This window comes from Tursiops truncatus, chromosome 15, assembly GCF_011762595.2.
Source record: "Tursiops truncatus isolate mTurTru1 chromosome 15, mTurTru1.mat.Y, whole genome shotgun sequence".
In the NCBI taxonomy this organism is placed as follows: domain Eukaryota; kingdom Metazoa; phylum Chordata; class Mammalia; order Artiodactyla; family Delphinidae; genus Tursiops; species Tursiops truncatus.
The window spans coordinates 18,537,318-18,558,979 of NC_047048.1; the positions used below are offsets into that span (position 1 = coordinate 18,537,318).

The window sequence follows — 21,662 nt, forward strand, 5'->3', positions numbered from 1 at the left end:
CATGAAGAGGCCAGAACATGTTGTTCAGGACAAAACCAGTGAGGCTGCTGGCACTGCTTCTGGTGATTTACATGCAGAAGTTGACACTATAAAGAAAACGCTGCCTTGGTTAAAATAAAGTACAGGTCCTTTTCCAGACAACACAGAAGGAGCACAGGGACAAAGGATGGGGGAAGTGCTGCTCTGGGACAGTCACGCTGGGGAGGATAAACTCTGGAGTGTAAGCATGGAATCTCTGTTACCACTGCTGCTCTGGCAGGGAACCACTAGTCCCCCAGCCTGGATATCTTCACCATGGAAATGACCTTTGAGCCCCTGGCCATCACCATCACAAGAAACAAGGGGACCAGCATATACAGTTGTCACTACCGATGCTCTCCTCCTTGCCACTGGACAAGAAGCACCACGTGCCCCGTGTCACGCATCAGTACTGCTCTGACTCGGCCAGCTCAGTCCACTCCCTTCACCCTGAGGCCAGCATGCCCTGATGCCCGAGGAGGAAGAAGAACCACTGGTGCCTTCCGAGTAGTTACTGGCCAACTGTGTGTTCAAGAATCTGGTGGTCACTGCACGCACAAGTTCTGTAGGAGATGTTCTTTGAAGTCAGAGCTATGTCTCAGGAAAACACCAGGCTGATGGTGGTGATGCAGTGACCAGCAGACTGAGGGGCTCTTCATCCACTGTGGGCATGTCTGCAGAGCTGTGGAGGGTGGGCCTGTGTCAGTGCTCCCTCACTGTCAAGCTGGCAGTGTCCCACATCTGGCTCTACTTGGGGGCCATGGATAGGACATGGGAAGATGGGATTTGCTCACAGAGTCTCCAGGCCAGGCCTCGGCTCTCCCTGGAAGTGTCCTGAGTCTGTCTGAGCCAGACCACTTCATTAACAGGCCTCTCTGTTATTGTGTTTGTCATGCAGGGATGTGTGGTTGAGCCAGTGTGCTCCCAGCCCCGGACTCAGTGAGTTTCACTCTCCACTCGGTCCTGTTTCTCCAGGGCTGCCAAGACAACACCAGGTCACCCACACTCTGTTGCCAGATACAGTGCCAGCTCCACCCACCCTTGTTCCCTCCTAGATGTACTGCAGACCACTCTAGTCAGGTCTTCTATTGTTTTCTAGACTGTATAGAAATTTGATTACTTTTGGATTTTTTTTCTCACACACACACACACACACACACACACACACACACACACACTGTATTTTATTTTTTATTTTCTGATTTAAATAAAAACTGAAAAGGCAAAAATATGTAAATATATAAAGAACAGTGGCCTTAGAGGAGATTTCCGGCAAGTCTTATAAATCCAATATATAATTAATCATCCCAAATGATTAAAGGAAAATTAAGACTGGGAAGAGTTGTGTAATGAGATTCACACCTCATTCCTGAATTTCCTTTTACCTGTGGCCCTTCTTGCTTTTGGACAGATAACAGTCATTGTCAAGGGGTGGCTAAACAGACAGAAGCACAGAGTCCTTCTCTTGCTTTTGTCTTTGAAAAATGTAGACCTTTGAATTTCAGAAACCTAAGCCCTGAGGGAAATCAGGAAGCAGAAAATACAATGTGTAAGTGCATCCTGTGAATAGAAAGAAATCCCTGGGTTAAAAGAATCAAGGGCACAAATATGACCATTGGTACCAATTTCCAGGAATCCTTTTTCAGCAAAGCAGGGACAGGACTAAATGTCAAGAAGAAATTGGGGCCTGAATTGCAAGTCTCTTCCTGAGAAAGCAGCTTATTGTTATGAAAATGAGAGCAAGAACCCAGAGGAACACCACCAGCCCCACTACCCCTCCCGCATATGGAAGAACAAGCGTTGAGATACAGACACACGGTGGGGGGACTAGAGGAATCTCTATAGCCCAGTGGTTCACAGCAGGGGATGACTTTGACCCTGAGGGAACACTTGGCAATATCTGGAGACACATCTGGTGTCATAAGTGGGAGGGAGGTGTTGCTACTGGCATCTATTAGGTAGAGGCTAGAGACACTGCCAATGACCCAGCGATGCACAGGACAGCCGCCAACAAAGAGCAGTCTGAACCGAGATGTCAGTGGTGAAACTGTTGAGTAGAATCAGCTACTTAACTGCAGGACCCAATGCAAAGTGAAAATGTAGGTCCACACGTTCAAAAATGTCCAAGTGGTGATGGCAGAGCGTTAAACCAAGCACAGTTCTTTCTAAGCATGTGGACCTGAGAAACTACACAGATTGCACATCCATGAAGCCATTCCTGCTGCTGAGAAGCCTGTGCAGGTAGCCCTTTTATCATCCAAGGGCCATGAGGCCATCCCCCTAAAAGGAAGTCTGGGAGTGGCTGGGCTTCCCTGGGACTGTCCTCTGACCTGCAGAAGCTCCAAGGAAGAGACCAGACGTAGACATATCATGTACCATGAATACAGGGGAGGACAAAAAACAAGTAGATTTAGGAAGCCAGTCTATGAGGCATCAGATTCATCCAACTAGAGAAGAAATTTCAAATATGCAAAGTTCCCCAACTGTGACTGCAGGAGAACTAAAAGTGTGTTTCTAAAGGCATTGGTCCTGAGGAAATCGTCAGGCAAGAGAGTTATAAAAAAAGCAGTAGAGGGCTTCCCTGGCGGCGCAGTGGTTGAGAGTCCGCCTGCCGATGCAGGGGACACAGGTTCGTGCCCCGGTCCGGGAGGATCCCACATGCCGCGGAGCGGCTGGGCCCGTGAGCCATGGCCGCTAAGCCTGCGTGTCCGGAGCCTGTGCTCTGCAACGGGAGAGGCCACAACAGTGAGAGGCACGCGTACCACAAAAAAAAAAAATCAGTAGAAAAACAAATGTTTCTCTAATTCAGGGGCCCCCAACCTCCAGGCTGTGGACTGCTACTGGTCCTGTTAGGACCTGGGCTGCACGGCAGGAGGTGAGCAGCGGGTGAGTAAGCGAATCTTCACGTGCCGTTTCCCATCTCTCCCCACTGCTGGCACTGCCGCCTGAACCATCCATCCCCCATCTGTGGAAGAACGGTCTTCCACAAAACCAGTCCCTGGTGCCAGAAAGATTGGGGACCGCTGCTCTAAGGTACCTAAATTCTTTCATTTGCTAAATAGCAGGACAGGTGTTTGAACCCAGATCTGCCTTCTCCAGATGCAGGAACTTCAACAATAAGCAGGTAGGTCACAGGAGGTCAGTAAGCAATTGTCAGTGGGTCAAACTCAGGGCCGGGACCATCCCTCTCTCTGCACATGACATGACAATCATCATGAGCTGGTGGGATGGGAGAATGATACATTTCTAGGGATCTAAACTTTCAGCAAGAGGAGGAAGATCCTTTAAATCCTTCTTACTCAGTGGGCATTTCCTCAGGACTCCAGGCCAGGATCAGACTCTGTAATGCATGTTGAATCCCTTGCCCTGTCTGTTCTACAAACAGCCAACCCATGGTGTGAATGAAAGACATCTCTCCCGTTAGTAAGAGCCTTCGGGTTATGAATGAGAAACCATTTCCTTCCAGAGCATCCCTGGAGCACGTGTCTAGGGAGGTTGAAATTTCACCTGGGACCGCACCTCTGAGTGATGACTAGATTCCATGGATGAACGACCATAGAATCACCAGCACAAAACAGACGGGACACGCATTTCCACAGGCAGAAGTCAGTCTGATGATCCCATTAGAATTAGGAAGGAATGGACACAAGACTTCCAGGGGCAGAGGGCGGGGAGGATCTGTGGTCTCTTAGTGTACTTCATCTTTGGAAAGCTGCCTCTCTGCAGGGCAGACATACATCAGCAGAAACCATCCAGGCCTTGGTGGGACCATGACCCTTTGTGGTTTGCAGCACCACCCAGGGCAACCCTCAAATGTCATATAAGAGCAAAGGCCGGGACTGCAATGGATTGATGGAGGAAAACTCTGTGTGTGATAACACATTGTGTGTGTGTGTATTTGTGTGTGTGTGTGTGTTATGGTTCTTCCCAGCCTTGCAGAGTTGCAGACTCTGAAGCCCCCACCAATGGATCAACCCTACTGTGTTTCTTCAGCCAAATCCTCCTGGGAAGATGATGGTCTTACCAACAGCTGGGGATTGGGGGACCCTAGGCCAATCCTCTCTGACTTCCTTTCTTCTGCCTCAGTTCCCCTGCCTCTCATGCAGGTGGTGAAGAGTCTGGAGTCCTGTAGGGAACCCCAGTCTGTATGCCCAGTCAGTTCACACCCTGCTTAGTTCTCTGAAGTGACCTTTTCATAGTAAGTTTGACCTCCATCCTCTCTGTCCCTCTCTTTAATCTGTCCCCTCTTCACACACCCCAGCCTGCCAGCACAGGCCTGTCTTCAGGGATCACCACTCCTGAGAACATCTCTGAATGAGAAACACAAAGATAGAAAGTGGGAGTGAAAACAGAAAGAAATCAAGACTTAACTGAACAACCGGACCCAAAATCGGGAGCCTTTACAGTGTCACACGGTGGCTAAATGCAGACACCCAGGGAGTTTCTTTTCCCTCTTGCTTTTATTTTCTAACTTTCTCGTTTCTTTATCGAAGATCTTTACAGCAGCACTGTTTATTCTTATCTCTTGATATATAATAGAACTGACACCTCTCATAGGAAATGGGCATATTCTCTCCTTGGCCAAAATAAATGACATGTAGGCCAAAAAAGATGCTTGCCACCCTAGAGATACTTTGGACTGGTAGAACATTTACTCTGCAATTTCCATGGTCTTTTACAAACATTAAGTCATCGGTCCCTCCCAACACTCTGCTGGATCCACATGTCACTGGTGAAGAGATTTTGGCCAGGAGAAGTCAACTAACTTCCCCAAGATGGCAGTGAGTGCCAAGGCAAGGGTTTTATGACTCCCAGGTTCCAGAAACAGTCTCATAGGAGAAAAATATTAAGTAAATCATATCACAAATGCATAATTATAAACCACAATAAGTAAAACTGGAGCTGTATCTCCAGCAGCAGATGATGAGTCAAATAAATGATGGTTCATCCGTATATAATAAGTTACTAGTGTAGGCAATAAAAATGAATATGCATAAATACATTTACTTATTTACAATATGTGCTCTATACGCTGATACATAAAAAGAAAACAGGGTACAGAACAGATTATAAAATACGATCCTTATTTTCTTAGAAGAAAAACAAAAGACATATAGACATAGCCCAGACTTCTAACTGCTATGGCTACTGCCCTTCTTCTGGGTACAGACCATCCTGTTAGCCCATCCTTTAGGACAGGGATGGGAAAACCATAGCCCATGGACCAAATCCACCCTGCTGTCTGTCTTTCCAAATAAAATTTTACTGGAACACACACATCCACTCATTTACATATTGTCTGAGCCTCCTTTTACGCTACAACAGCAGAGTTGTGTAGTTGTAGCAGACACTGTATGACAGCAAAGCCTAAAATATTTATTATCTGGTCCTTTACAGAAACAACTTGCCAACCCCTGTACTAGCCTGCCCAGGAATCTGAGGGTATGCATGTTCTGAAATTATAGTATCTTTAGTCCCATCTAAGTGCCAGTCTTTGTGCAAGCACCCCTCACTTCATTAGCTCAACAGGCCTGTAAGGTAGGTACTGTTATTAACCTCACTTTGTGTAATAGGGCAGAATGAATCTGACTCCATAATGGATCTGTTTCTTTCATTGTAACCTTTATATTCTATTGCTTTTGCTACAAGTTAAGAATGTTGCCTATAGCCTGAAGTACACAGAACAGCCCATTCTCAAGGCTCTGGCCTTTAAAGGTGTAACAGTTTTCCATTCATATAAAGATAAAAAGTTGCAGAACAGAGAAGAACATTTGTCTTGTTGGAGGTTGTTGACAGGAACATCGTGACCTGACCTACCTGGACAGTTCCAAGAACAAAGGATTCCGGCACCGAGAAGTTTGCAACAACAAACCACACCCCCTCCCCTTTCAGTATAAAAGAAGCTTGAATTCTAACTTGGGGAAGATGGTTCTTTGGGACACGAGTCTACCATCTTCTCAGTCTGCTGGCTTTCCAAATAAAGCTGCTATTCCTTGCCCCAACACCTCATCTCTCGATTCCTCAGCCTGTCGTCTGGCGAGCAGTATGACCTTGGACTCAGTAACGTTTGCAGATGAGAAAACTGGGGTGCAGGGAGGGTAAGTAACCTGCCCAAGATCACACTGCTGGTAAAAGAAAGAGCTGAGATTCAAATGGAGCTTTTCACAGGCAAGGACACGCTGACTCCAAAATTAGTGTAAGAGAGACTCATATGCTTCTCCTTACCTCTTGGTTCTAACCTCTGGCTTCATAAATAGAGCCGCTTCTAGCCTTATCTCTGTCCGAAGTCCTGTAATTCTGTCAGTATCTCTAACTCTGGACATAAATGATTAATAATATGAATCAGATCGGACATCAGTAGGAACGCCACGGTGCAGCCAGGGCAAACCGCAAGTCTGGACGGATGTCAGAGGTACAGATGGCAATGGTATTGATCACCACTAGAGCAGTCAGCTGTCAAAGGAAGCTTCTGGATGAGGGCCACCACCTGAGCCCTTGATTGTGGAGGATTTTAAAAGCTAGGACAGTGGGGGAAACGCAGTCCAGCGAGAAGGCATAGGGTATGCTAAGAGCAGAGCTGGAAATGGTCTCATGGAATGCTCCCTAACACTGCAGGTACCAAAGCCTGCAGGGCAGTGGAGGAAAGGAAAGGGGAGGGTAGTAAATCTTAAGTACATGTTTAGCCCTTTGGTACCGTCATGAACAAGCATTTACGCAGTGGTATGTATATTATTTTACAATAAATTCCTTTCATTTTAATTTCTCCTTTATATTACAATTAGGTCACACAGATTTTTTAATTATACGTGTGGATTGGTTACATTATCTATGAATTTCATTTCAGGGGGTCCTACAAAATATTTTTTATAAAAAGGGAACACTGGGTTAAATGGATGTTGAAAACCAACAGCCTAGTACATTCAGGGGATAGTAGGGGTTCCATGAGGCTGAAGCTGGGTGGAGGGTTGGAGATACGAGTTGTAAGAGGATGAGTTGAGATAGGAAGGAAGCAGATTATGGGAGAATCCTTGGGCACAGAGGCCATTTTACCTTGAAGCTAATGACACTGAAGTTTCAGTTAGCCCCTCACATGCTTGGGGCCAGTCCAAGACCTTGGGAGGAACCCTACAACATATTCAGGTGGTCATGTTTTTTTTTTTTTAATTTGAAATATATTTTAATTTCCGTTTTGCTTAAAGAGGGTCTTCCCCAAAATTGCATATGGAGGGCCCCACAAACTCTGGACAGCTCTGCTTGGGTGGAATTCATGCTTCAACAATGTGGAACACAAGGGTGTGTTTAAGCAAAGAAGTGACAAAACCCCTGGTGCAGAAAAATCACTGGGCACTCTTCTCTCAAGGAGATAAATGTTCTTGCTTCTCATTTCCATTCCAGAGCAGTGAAACAGGCAATGTGGTTCAGATTTGCTCTGTGCACCATCCATATATGGAACTAGATACATCGCTGCATGGTCATGATGGTCCATCCGCCATCACGCTCTCCATCCAGCAAGTCCCGCACATCCGACTGTCCCAGACACATTTCCCTCACGGAACAAATGAACTATTCCTGGGTTGGAGGTAGGAAGACCAGTCCTTGCACCAACCCTAATGAGGACACTTTTTTTTTTTTTTCGGTACACGGGCCTCTCACTGTTGTGGCCTCTCCCGTTGCGGAGCACAGGCTCCGGATGCGCAGGCTCAGCGGCCATGGCTCACGGGCCCAGCCGCTCTGTGGCATGTGGGATCTTCCCGGACCAGGGCACGAACCCACGTCCCCTGCATCAGCAGGCGGACTCTCAACCACTGTGCCACCAGGGAAGCCCCCAGGACACATCTTTATATTCCTCATACCTTCCTGAATTTGTGGCTCCATTGCCTGGGTAAGGCACAACTACACCAGCACTCATTGCAAATATGTTCATTCACTCTACAACCATCCTTTGTACTCCTGCTACATACCAGGTCTTGTGGTAGATGCAAGAAAGATGGGTAACAAGGTGATTCATGTGTAGTTTTTGGAGTCTTTGCACACCACTTACTAGCTAGGTGAATTGTGCATGATGTGATTTCAAATTTATCTTTACCATAAAATGGAAATGATACCAGTGAGCATCTTGTATTTCTGTCTGTCCCACAAGTCTTTCTCTTTCTTGTTTAAGTTTCCACTGTATTTCATAGTTATCTTTTTGAGGTAGAGTTTTCATATGATAAGATGCAGTTCTTAAGTGTTTAGTTTGATGGGTTTGGATAACTGTGTATGTCCAAGTAAACTCCACTGAAAACGAGACACAGAACACTTCCATCACCCCAGGAAGTCCCTTTAGGCCCCTTTCAGATCGATCCCCCCTCACCCCGAAACAACCACTTCTTATTTCTATGACCGTGGATAAATATTTTCATACATAAGTATCTTTTTGTGTCTGGCTTCATCTCAACATCATAATTATACATTCACGTTGTCATATATACCAGTTGATTCCCTTATTGTTGTTGTTGAGTGTTATATATTCCATTGCCTCTGTATATCCACAATTTGTCTATTCATTCACCCAATGGTGGACATTTGGGTTGTTTCCAGAGTTTGGCTATTGTGAATACAGCTGCTGTGAGCATTGCTGGGCAGGTCTTTCTGTGGCCACATGATTACATTTCTCTTGGGTAAATATCCAGGAGTGGAATTTCTGGGTCATTGGGTAAATGGATGTTTAACTTTATAAGAAATTAATGAACAACCCTCCAAAATGGTTGTAACATTTGACACCTCCCCCAGCAAGCAACGTAATGTTCCTGCAGCCTCTCCACATCCTAACTCTCGCTTTTGCCAATTCTGGTTTTTCTTTTGTTTGTTTTTACCATTCTAGTGGCTGTAAAATGGTATCTCATTGTGGTTGGAATTTGTATTCCTTGTTGACTCATGATAATGAACACCCTTTCCATCCACTTATTGGCTATTTGTGTATCTTCTTTTACGAAGTGTATGTTCAAGGCTTTTGCTCATTTTAAGGTGCTTGTGGATTTGTATTGTAAAATTCGTAGGCACTGTTTATATGTTCTGGACATGGGTTCTCTGTCAGATAGCTGTACTGTGAATAATGTTTATCCAGTCTGTGGGCTGAACCATAAATGTAACCACACCTACCACCAGGAATTTTCAGTGATATGAACCAATAGAATCCTCTTTTTTAAAGTTCAATTAAATTGAATCTCTGGACTCTGTCCTTTTCAAGTGGGAGTCTTGTTTGACACATTGAGAAATACCTACCTCACAGAGCAGATGTGAGGACCAGATGAGATTGAATGTGATAATACGTGGAAAGTCTTTAACACAGGATCCAGCCCATAATATACTGTTTCTGTTGGTTCTACTAACACAAAAACAAACAAACAACAAAAACAGCCCTTTCTATTTCAAGAAAATAGTATTTCTATAGGAGGGGAGAGGCAAGAAAAAACTATGAGGATTTATGGGACAACCTCGTGACTGAATATAGAAAGGCATGTCAAATAAACTTTCCAACAAAAGACTGGAAGATTATTAGGCAATAGTAAAAATTGGAAAGGAAGATGGCAGAGGGGATGCAGTTTCTAGGCAAAAGGAAGGGTATGAAAAAGTTCAATGGGATGCAAATACCTGTGGCATTAGGCAAGGCTGCAGTGTACAGGTTGAGACATGATGGGAAATGAGGTTAGGGATGTAGGTGAGGTCAGATTATTGAGGGTCTTTGCTACACAGTGTTTGTTCTTTGTCCTACAGACCTAGTTTCTCAAAATGCATCCTCAGAGCAGCAATATCAGCACCAACATTATCTGGGAGCTTATTACTATTGATCAAATCAAAATCTGAATTTTAAACACACTCCATGTGATTCATATTCAAATAAAGTCTCTAGAGCACTGCTATAGACCAGGGGTCCCCAACGCCCGGGCCGCGGACCAGTACCAGTCCATGGCCTATGAGGAACTGGGCCGCACAGCAGGAGGTGAGCAGTGGGCGAGCCAGCAAAGCTTTATCTGCCGCTCCACATCGTTCCCCATCGCTTGCATTACTGCCTGACCCATTGCTGGCTCGCATTACCACCTGACCCATCGCTCTCATTACTGCCTGACCCATCACTCGCGTTGCCGCCTGAACCATCACTCACACCACCACCTGACCCATCGCTCTCATTACCGCCTGACCCATCGCTGGCTGGCATTACCACCTGACCCATCGCTGGCTGGCGTTACCGCCTGAACTATCCCCACCCCCACCCCACCCCCGTCCGGGGAAAAACTGTCTTCCAGGAAACCGGTCCCTGGTGCCAAAAAAGTTGGGGACCGCTGCTACAGACAAGGAGAGTCACCTGAAGATCTGAGCAGGAGAGCGATTTGATCAGATTTACGGGTTAGGAATTTGGAGGCAACACGGAGAATAGTCTGGAGGAGGTTAGACCACAGACAGGAAGATCACTTAAGAGTCCACTGCTGTTAGATCTCACCAGACCTCAAGAGTTGGTGTCATCTGTGAGTAAAACACTTTCAGAGCTCAACTTATACTGAAGGTATCCCTATAATATTGTTCTAAGAACTTCCTGGAGACATTTACTAATATTACTAAATCCTACTAATAATCATCATCATTATAATATCAAGAGTTATCTGACACGTAATGAATAATCCCAGGCACTACAAAGGGTACCCCTCCATATTATTTCTAATCTTCATAACAACTTTGAAATACTGGCAACTACAACAGACACGTATTTGTCTGCCTCCTCTGCACCCATTTCCCATTTAGATCCAGGAAAGACCCTTATTTTCAGCCAAGTGGTTTGACTGGGATTGACAGCACCCTCAGTTCCTCCTTAATAGTCTTGGTGACTGGTTCAGGGAAGGTCATGTGATCCAGTGAAAGCCAATGAGAAGCAAGAAAAATGTCTGGGGTCATTATAAGGAAGAAGTTCCTGTAGGAGCTGCCCAAGGAGATGTTCACCCTTTCTATGTAAACTGTGATGGGAAGGTGAGAACCTGAGACGTTATTTCTGCTACTATGAGGGAAGCCACTCTAAGGATACAACTGCCACTGAAGACCAAAATTACAGAGAATCACAAAAAATAATAGCTACATTCCCTGATGAGAAAAATGAAGCTCTGACTAGATCAAGCCACACCTGGAATGAGTTACTTCCAAAATTTTCCATTAAAGAAACCAATTTTTGTTGTTACTTAAGCCAGCAGTTCCGTCATTGTCACCAACTGTTTCCCAATTGACAGAGTGCCGTCTTTTTCATTTTCCAACTAAGAATCTGAGAATTAAAGAAGCTAAATTATGTGTTTGACCACACAGTGGATATTTAAAATCAAATCTGTCTCACCCAAAGTCCATGCTCCTTCAGCTAAGTTTTGATCCTTCTCAAATGTAATTTTTAAATCAACATTAAAAAACATAAATGAGGAATAAGATTTAATTGAAAACTATATGCTGCATAATTTGTACAACCAAGGGGGGGAAAAATCACAGCTTGAGAAAGTGAAACATTTTCCATCGTTCACTTATGTACTTATTTAATTTTAACTTGCTAAGTCATTCAGGCAATATCTGCTGAAAGCCTTTATTACATGTGGACACTGTATCAGAAACATAAAAATGCATAAGAGAATGATCCTGAGTGTGTACTCTCCAAACAACAAAGCCCCAAAAAAAGAAAAGAAAAAGATAGTTTTTTTTAAAAGGAGAAACAGATAAATCCGCAGTTAGGGTTGGAGGCATGAACACCCCAATCTCCGCAAATGATAGAACTACTAGACAGAGTATCAGCAAAGGAACAGAAGTTCTGAACACAATTAGTCAACAGCATCTAGCGGACACATACGGAACATTCCATCCAACAAAGCAGAATATATATTTTTTTTCAATCACCACAAAGCATTCAGCAAGAGAGAGCATCCTCTGAGGTATAAACTATATCTCAAGAAATTTTAATGAATTGAAATCATACGAAGAATTTTCTTTGACCACAGTGGAACCAAACTAAAAAGCGATAATAGAAAGACAACAGGTAAAATCTCTGAACACTTGGAAAATGAACACCATGCTTCTAAAAACAAAAAATTTATGAGTCCAGGGGAAAGTCTCCAAGGAAATAAAAATTACTTATAACTAATAAAAATGAAAATACAAAATGTTTGGGATGCAGCTAATGCAGAGCTGTCAGCAAAATCTATAGCATTAAATGCTTACTTCAGAAAAAAGGAAAAACAGCAAATCAAAAAGCTAAGCTTCTCAGAGCACAGGGAGGTCAGCTCGGTGCTTTGTGACGACCTAGAGGGGTGGGATAGGGAGGATGGGAGGGAGGCTCAAGAGGGAGGGGATATGGGGATACATGTATACGTATAGCTGATTCACTTTGCTGTACAACAGAAACTAGCACAACATTGTAAATAAAGATATTTAGAAAATAAAATAAAAAACCCGAAAAAAGTTTAAAAAATAAAATTTAATTTAAAAAAAGCTAAGCTTCTACCTCAAGAAACTAGAAAAAGAACAAAATAAACCCAAAGCAAGCAGAAGAAAGCAATGATAAAGAGCAAAAATCAACAAAATTGAAAATAAGAAAACATGGAGAAATCAATAAAATGAAAAACTGCTTCCTTGAAAAAAATCAATAATATTGGTAAAACTCAAGAAAAACTGGTGAAAATAAAAACAGCAAAGCCAAAATTCACCAATATCACAAATGAAACAGGGGATACCACTACAGATCTTACAAACATGAAAAAAATAATAAGGAACAACCATGTACAACTTTACATTCATAAACTTATCAACTTAGAAGAAATGGACAATTCCTCAAAAACCACAAGCTACTAAAATCAGTGAAGGTGAAACAGAAAGTTTGAATAGTCCTATGACCATTGAAGAAATTGAATTCATATTTTTAACACTACTGAAAAAGAAAATCTCCAGACCTAGGTGGTTTTACTGGAAAATTCTACCAAACATTTCAAGAATAAACACCAACTGTACATAATCTCTTCTCAAAAATAGTAGAAGAGGGACCACTTTTCAAATCACTTCATGAAACCGGTATTATTTTGTTTAAAAAAAAGAGACAAAGGCAATACCAAAAAGAAAAATACAGATCAATATTTCTCATGAACTTAGATGCAAAAACCTTTTAAAAATATTAGCTAATTCAACAATGTATAAAAAGAATTATACACCATGACCAAGTGCGAATTCCTTCAGGTGTGTAAGGGAAATTGAACAGCATCCCATAAGGGCTCTCTTAGGATAGGAAGCCCCAGTCAGTATCCAGTAAGTAGCATCACGAAAGGAGCCTGATTCAGTCACACCGCTTTGCTACCCAGAAACCAAACAGACACAGGCACCAGAGTTTTAACAAACAGAGAAGTTGCTGACTGGACTGGCTTGGTCCCCAAAGGCCCTTTGCATCCTACCTGAGGCTGTGGTCTCCTTGATCTTCTAATGCCAACCTAGGTCATCCTCTTCTCCAGCTTGAGAAAATACTGTAATGACAATAATAGTAACTAACAATTATTAAGTGCTAGTGGCAAGCGTTAGCCAATGAAAGAAGCTCATTAAACATTATTTCACTTCATCATTCATGTTACGTGATCAAAGGACCCCAGAGGACATAAGGGCAAACAGAATAAAACCCTAGAAAAATGCTGTGCGATTCTGGGGCAAGTAACAAGCTGGAACATGACTGTCCACATTCAAGGATAAATTTAAAAGAGAACGAACACCACCTCCACCACCACAAGAGGCTTGTGAAAAGAACGTGGAACTTTGAAGGAGGATTTAAACATAACATACAACAAGCAGAGGAGGATCATATTTTCAAGAAAAACTGCTCGGGAAATTTTAGATACCATCTGCTTTTCACTCTCAAGGAAATCATAGAAAACACAGACCCTGTAAAATAAGAGGAAATAATAAGGCAAGTTACTGCGGGAAAAATAAAAGAGATGCTGATAGAGTTAGGGAATTAATTCAAGGAAAGAAATAACAGTTCACAGAACTAAAACATTAAAGGGGCTAAACAGCTGAATTGACACTCCAGGAAATTTCAACACCTTGTTGAGCAAAACAAATTGAAGAAGCTCTTTCTGAATGCACAAGAAAAAGGAAAGGAGATAAAATTAATTAGAAATGACTCTTATAGTGGTTCCTGTAAATATGTTGATGACGGTGAGACAAAATACAAACTCAAAACCCTGAGGAAGAACATAGGACCAATGGGATAGAAGCTATATGACCACAGCCAGGGTGATCACAGTTGGTCCTCACTTCCTACAGATGAGGCAGACCTTTTATAAGCTGCATTCTGCAGATGAGCAAACTGAGGCCTTAATAAGCTAGGTGCCTGCTCAGGGTTACAAAGCCTGGGAACAGAGCTGGAATTCACACCCAGAAGCTAGTCTGCGTCTAGAGGGAGGGGTGAGCAGGGGGGGACAAAGAGACAGAGAAGAGAAAGCGGGGGCACAAACAGAAGGAAGCTACAAACTACAAAAGGGAAGAGTTCATTTACGAACCAAAGAAAAAAGTGAAAATACAGCTACATCTGGATACACCTCGATACCGCGCAAATTGGTTCCGGGACCCCTACCGATACACAGCGCAGCAAATACAAGTTTTGCTTTTCAGAACTTTTTGGATCCCCCATCCACTCACCCACCCAATGTTTCCCCATCTGAGGATGTGGACGCCTCGGATGAGGAGGGCCAACTGTATGCAGTTCTGATGAAAACCTGTTGCAACCAGGCGACTGTACATTCGGGTAAGTTGAAACTCCCTGTGAAAGCAACAAAAAAGAAACTCTCTTGACAGAAATTGACCGAGAAAATGAAGCCCTCACTGATGACCTTTCATGAAAGAAAAGAAAGTCGATAAGAAAACTCAATAAAATGAGGAATGAATTAAAAAATAAAAATAAAAACCTCCCTTGTGAGGAAGGCGCGTCATAAAAGCACCAAAGTCATGAACTGCGTGCTGAAAAATCTGCACATAAAATTCTCGTGACCTCCAGCACCTAGCACAGTGCATCACCTGGGAAAGATTAAGTGCTTGAGAAACAGGAGCTCCATCATATTCAGTGATGACAGGAAGGCGGAATTCTCATTAAAGTCAAGAACAGGAAAAGGAAATTGTCTCAGTTTTTCTTTTAACATCATTCTAGAAATCGTTGGCAATGTGAAAATATAAGACGAAGCAATACTGGATAAATTTTGGAAAGGAAGAGGTAACTATAAGATTATTTGTGGATCATACATACCACTAAGAAATCCAGATTCCACTAAACTTATTACAATTGTTCAGTAGGGGGTCCAGGATACATATCATTAAATTATTATATGTTTATATATTAAATTATGCATATAATTTAAAATCTTCTAGCTTCCCCAGACGGCAATAATATCTAGTCAAAAAACATAATACCCGATTACTGCATTTACAATAGCAACAAAAAATGTAAAACACCTTGAAATAACTTTGTAGAAAAATGCACACAACTCAGATGAAAAATATTTACCCTTTGATGGAGAATATAAAGCTAACAGAATACACTGTTATATAAGCCAAGTTCTTAGATAGGACAACTCAATACTGTATCAACTGATTTTAAGTTCTTACACATTGACCTACAAATTTAATATCACTGAATAAAATCCCAAAGTGATTTTATTTGGAACTTCACAACATTATTCTAAAATTTATCAGCAAGCATAAGAAGATCAGAATAGTCCAAAAAATACTGCAAAAGAATGAGAAGGGGGAAAGTTGCAGTTTTAGAGAATAAAATATACAGTGACAACTTAAAAAAATTGTTCCTGAGACCATAACAGAGGTAGATCAATGGAACATAATTTTTAAAAAAGAAAAGAAAATGACCCAAATATATATGTTTAGTGCACCCTAAAGATATCTCAGATATGTAGGAAAAGAACAATGTTTTCAAGAAATATACTTAGATAAAAGACAGGCTTAAACCACACCTCAAGGTTTTACACCAAGATAATTTGTAAATGAATGAAAAATTGAAAAATAAAATAATAATAAACTGAAGAAAATCAAAGTGAATATACCCGTCATCCTTCCCTGCTTTGTTTTTCTCCATAGCACTCATCAGTTTCTAAAACATTATATCAGTTCTTTATTATTTCGTTTACTGTCTAGAATACAAGCTCCAAGAGGGCAAGATTTTTAACTATCTATCCCCAGTGCCTTGGAAAGCTTCTAGTATGTAGTAGCTGAGCAAAAAATGTATGACAAACAAATAATATCAGAAAAAATAAATGAACAAATAATATCAGATTATGAAAAGTACATGAAGGAAAAGAAATACGCATAAAAGGCAAATTAAATTTTTCTCTTCATCAAAAAAGGCAAATAAGGGCTCCTCTGACGGTGCAGTGGTTAAGAATCCGCCTGCCAATGCAGAGGACACGGGTTCGAGCCCTGGTCCAGGAAGATGCCGCGGAGCAACTAAGCCCATGCGCCACAACTACTGAGCCTGCACTCTAGAGCCCACGAGCCACAACTACTGAGCCTGCGTACCTACAGCTCATGCTCCACAACAAGAGAAGCCACTGCAATGAGAAGCCCGCACACCACAACAAAGAGTAGCGCCCGCTCGCCGCAACTAGAGAAAAGCCCACATGCAGCAACAAAGACCCAACGCAGCCAAAAATAAAATAATTTTTTTAAAAGGCAAATAATATGATTAACGGGTAAAATATCTCCAACCTTAAAAGCTGTCTATGATTAAATGACCAGCTTTTATAGAACAGTAAGAATGAAAGTGAACAAAGATGACGTCCAAAAGAAAAAATGCTAATGGCCGATAAACATTTAAAATGTGTAACATCACAAAAAACCAAAGAAATATTAAAAGTGAAACGTACTTTGTTTCTCCTCTGACTGGTAAAGAGTGATCGCACTCTGTCTTTGCCCAGTATGTGAGGAAACTCTTAACACCAGTAAGCAGAAGTAAATTTTGGTACGATTTTTCTGGAGATCAGTGAGATGTGTCAAATTTTATATAAGCATGCACGTTTACCAGCAATTCCACTTCGAGGAAATTGCCCTACAGAAAAGCCTGCACAAATACAGTATTCAGACAAATAGGAACACAGATTTTTGATGCACTGCTATCATAATAATAAAATTGCAACAACTTAAATGCCTCTGATATCAAATAAGATGCACTCTGCTGCATACGAAGGTGGGTCAGAACTACATAAATACTATCTGTGATAAGCTGAGCAAAAGATAGGAAGTTAGGGGCTTCCCTGGTGGCGCAGTGGTTGAGAGTCCGCCTGCCGATGCAGGGGACACGGGTTCGTGCCCCGGTCCGGGAAGATCCCACATGCCGCGGAGTGGCTGGGCCCGTGAGCCATGGCCGCTGAGCCTGCGGGTCCGCAGCCTGTGCTCCGCAACGGGAGAGGCCACAACAGTGAGAGGCCCGCGTAATGCAAAAAAAAAAAAAAAAAAAAAGATAGGAAGTTAATGAACAGTATGGGTGCCTTGTCTGTGTGTCTAAACAACAGTGGTTCTCAAACTGTGGTCCCCAGACCAGCAGCAGCAGCAGCATTATCTGAAACTTGTCTGAAATGCATATTCTCAGGCCTTACCCCAAACCTACTGAATCAAAAACTTTTGGTATGGAACTCAGAAATCTGTGTTCTAACAAGCCTTCTAAGACATTCTAATGCACAATAAAGGTTGAGGACCATTGGTAAATCTTGAAAGATAGACACCAAACTGTATATAAAAGCTGTCTTGGGGAAGAGTTTCATGGGAAATTTCATTTTTCTCCTTTATATATTTCTATATCCCAACTGACATGTATCACATTTGAAATTAGGAAAGTTATTTCCATCAGAGAAAGAAAGAGGGGGAGAGAGGGAGAGAGAGGGAAAGAGATTGAGAGAAGAGTGTGACTGACCAATAGAAAAATGGACAAGAAATTTAAATGGGTGATGACACTCCCACAAAAAGGCAAAAAAATTTCTAATAAAGGTACTTTTTAAACATTCATTTTGACTAGAATTAAAAGGAATTTGTATTAAATTTTAGCAATTGTTTCCACTTATCAGATAAGCATCATTAAGAAAAATACTAAAACTGAATGGACTCACTGGTATAGTGGACCCAGAGGTTTCTGGCAAATGTTACAGAGAGAGCACTGGAAATTTATAGCAAAAGATATAAAACTGGCCATGTATTTGACCTGGTGACCCAAATTCTAAGGATTTCTCCTAGTTAAATATTTGAGGGTATGTTTTTTCAATAATAATGAAAAATAAATTGAAAGCACCCTAAATATTCTACCATATAAAATTGATTAAAAGAACTATGTTATACAGTGCTATTGTAACATAATTATTTCATTAAAAAGGATGGCATGACTACAGATATATTGATATAGAAATATACTAACATGTAAATTATCCAGAAAAAAATATACCTGTCAATATTAAGCATTTAATATGTCAGGCAGTATTCTAAGAACTTTATAAAGAATCACTCACTCAATCCTAACAACAATATGAGAAAGTAAAATTACCATCTTACAGGTGAAGAAACACATTTGGAGAATTTGAATAACTTGACAATCAGGTTATGAGTAGTGGGGGCCAGCTGTGCTGTCAGCCTCCACACTGGTAATTGCTGTGCACATAATATCATTTATATTGATGATGGTTCACAGAGAAAAAGTCTGAAAGGTTAGCCACTGCAACAAGAACAATGGTTATCTCTGGATCATGGAATTAAAGGTAATTTAAATCTTGTTTTCTATCAGTTTATCTTTTGTCTCTAAAGATTATATAAGACTTGTGCTATGTAAGTGATAAATATTTAACTGGCGACATATTTTTTTGTATATTAACAGAAAAGAATGAGGAAGAGCTCACTATGAGGGTAAGACCTACAAAATCCAAGCAACAGAGAAAAAACCTTTGAAAGGCATGGAGTTTTGAAAAGAAATGATACTTCAAAGTAACAATGAGAAACTGAATGTGGGTGGCATGGAAACCACTTATAACACCATCATCCCACTTCAAGACTGCAGCTACCAAAAAAAGGTAAAGCTCAGGAAAATTTTGGTTCCAGTCTGCTCCATGAAAATTAAAATGGCAGCTTTTCCTCACTGAAGAGACCCCAACAATTGGGGTATTCAAATTGCACAGGACGTTCCTGCTCCATATACAACATCAACAAGATTATACTTGGATTCTTCCAGAAAGCCTTTACTTGCTCATTAAAAGAGGTCACATATGTTCATACCTGTGTTCTGCTAACAACAATCTCAACTCAATGTCCAGGGAAATGCTGCAGGAGTAGACAAGTGGGCATTCCTGATGCATACAGGTCTCTGGATGAGACTGTCACACTGGGATCACGGGCTCCGAGAGAGGACTGGAGACAAACACCTGAATAATTAGGATGCTGCAGAGACTTATATGTCTCAGCACTTCCCAACTGCCAGCAGTCGGTATTCAGATTTCTCCAATCGAGCCATACTAGGGCATCCAAACCCTTTCTTTGTGGGTGAACCTGTCCCTGTGGTAGATTATATGATTGTTCAAAGTTTTCACTGCCTGTCCCTATGCAAGGTTTATTTTTCTCCACCCCACTAACGTCAAAATTGTCCATGAGACTTTCTTTGGCTAATGAAATAAAAATGGAAGTTTCACATAAACACTTCCAATAGAAGCTTTAAGAGTCACTTTGCGCTTACAGTATTCAGCTATTATATTCTCTTTTCTCCTTGCCGTAAAACCACTGATACAGCAGATAGGTGCAGCTCTATTAGCCTGAAACCCAGAATAAATAAGTTGTGTAGCATAATTACAACTGACCCATAATGGACATGAAGTGTGAGAAAAACCTGTGTCGTTTTAAGCCAGAGACTTTGGGGCAATTTGTTACTGCAGCAAATCGCAGTATAAACGGACTGATACACTACCAAATCCCTGCTTTCATACTTGGAGACCCACTCAACACCAAGACTCACATCCTCCTAGAAGCTCTGTGAACACTCACAGGTCACAGAAGCTGGCCTGTGTGCACTTTCCTTGCTGTAGCTGAAGGAGTTTTTAACTCTCCTTTGGATTTGATGATTTGAATCACTGATCCCTCTCTGGAATAAAATGGCAGGCTGATTTCCTTACCCCTTCCTCCTACCCTAAGCTCACCATGTAATTATACCAAAAACCTCTCCTTTCTTCCAGAATGTCACATGCCCTCTGCCACTCCTGTGATGACAGGATATGAGAAGCAATGGACAGCTTCACCAGCAGAGAATGAAGTGGGCTTCAGACAGCAGCCAAAAGATGACGAAACAGGAAATCCCTTGTTACAGTCAATATCCTCGAGGGCTTTTGGTTTCTCAAGCCTTGCATAAAGAAATTTACAGTTTGAGTAACACTGTTTTCCAAGAATCCAGGATTCCAGCTGTTATTCATAGTTCTACCCACTGATGACAAAGCATAGTTGTCATTGGCAATAAAATGCAAGCATCTGCTTTCTGAATGGTTTATGAGCAGTACTTTTGGACCTCTGCAAACCTATCACTTGAGTATTACAGGGGAAGACTTGGAAGGAAATGAAAATACAGGGAGCTCTGGGACTGGTCAAGAGGCATTAGTAACAACAATAGCAAAAACAATATCAATAATATTATCATTATTAAATATGATAGCTAACAATAGCTCTTGCTGGATGGCATATAGTGTTCTAAAGTCCCCACTTGCATTAGTTCTTTTGCCATTCCTAACTTACCTGAGAATAAGGTACAATTTATTATCCATACTTTAAAAGATGACAAAATAGAAGATTAAAAAGGTAACTTGCAAAGGGTCATATCATAATTAAATGGAAGATTTTGAATTTGAGTCTCTTAACAGCAAAGTCCAAGCACTTATTCATCATATTATATTGCCTGAGATTAAGGATACAAATAAATAAAAATACCTGGGCATTCTTCCATATCTAGAATCTTCTTTCAAGAAAAGTAACATAGATGAAGGAGAAAAATTTACTGTGTAGATGGCTTATGTTTGAGTCCAAACAGTGGCATTTTTTCACTGTGTGATTTTGAATAACCCACTTTAATCACTCCTAAAAGATGTTACCTCATTTACAGAATGAGGAAAATGATTCTCATTTTATCAATATAAGATTGCAATGAAAACAGAAAGTGGTAATAGATGGGAACAACTATAAAGTCCAAAATGCTAAATAAGTGTCATTTATAATACACAGCTCATTTTTGCAGTGCCATAATTGCTTGCCCAATGGCAACAATGGACTGATACTGACCAGCACTATTAGACCAAAGACAGGAAGTCTGAGTATAATATGCAATTCACAGCATCCACTGCCTTCTAAACTGGAGTAGCTTGTAACAGACCAACACTCCCACCAAGAGCAATGATAAAAAACCAATAACATATCAAAAGTCATTTGTTTGAAAGCACCAGAGTTTCTGTGGCAGTCAGAATTTAAAATCCAGACCCCAGAGAAAAGGAAAGCTCACTGAGCTTACCCCAACTCTCTGAATGCTGGTATTTTCCACAGGACATTTGTCAATTTTTGCCGCAGGTTAGGAAGCTGAAATGATAGGCAGGGGT

General features: G+C 41.5%; 1 protein-coding gene across 2 annotated transcripts in view; it reads right to left on the minus strand.

The window, feature by feature from the left end:
* Positions 1-21,662, minus strand: part of HS3ST4 (heparan sulfate-glucosamine 3-sulfotransferase 4) — a 743,578-nt gene that overhangs the window by 275,713 nt on the left and 446,203 nt on the right. For both annotated transcript variants that reach the window (XM_073792188.1, XM_073792189.1), the window contains one exon: positions 13,461-13,529. In XM_073792188.1, the coding sequence (XP_073648289.1) occupies positions 13,502-13,529 (28 nt within the window). In that variant the 3' untranslated portion in view covers positions 13,461-13,501. The remainder of the gene's footprint in view (positions 1-13,460; positions 13,530-21,662) is intronic.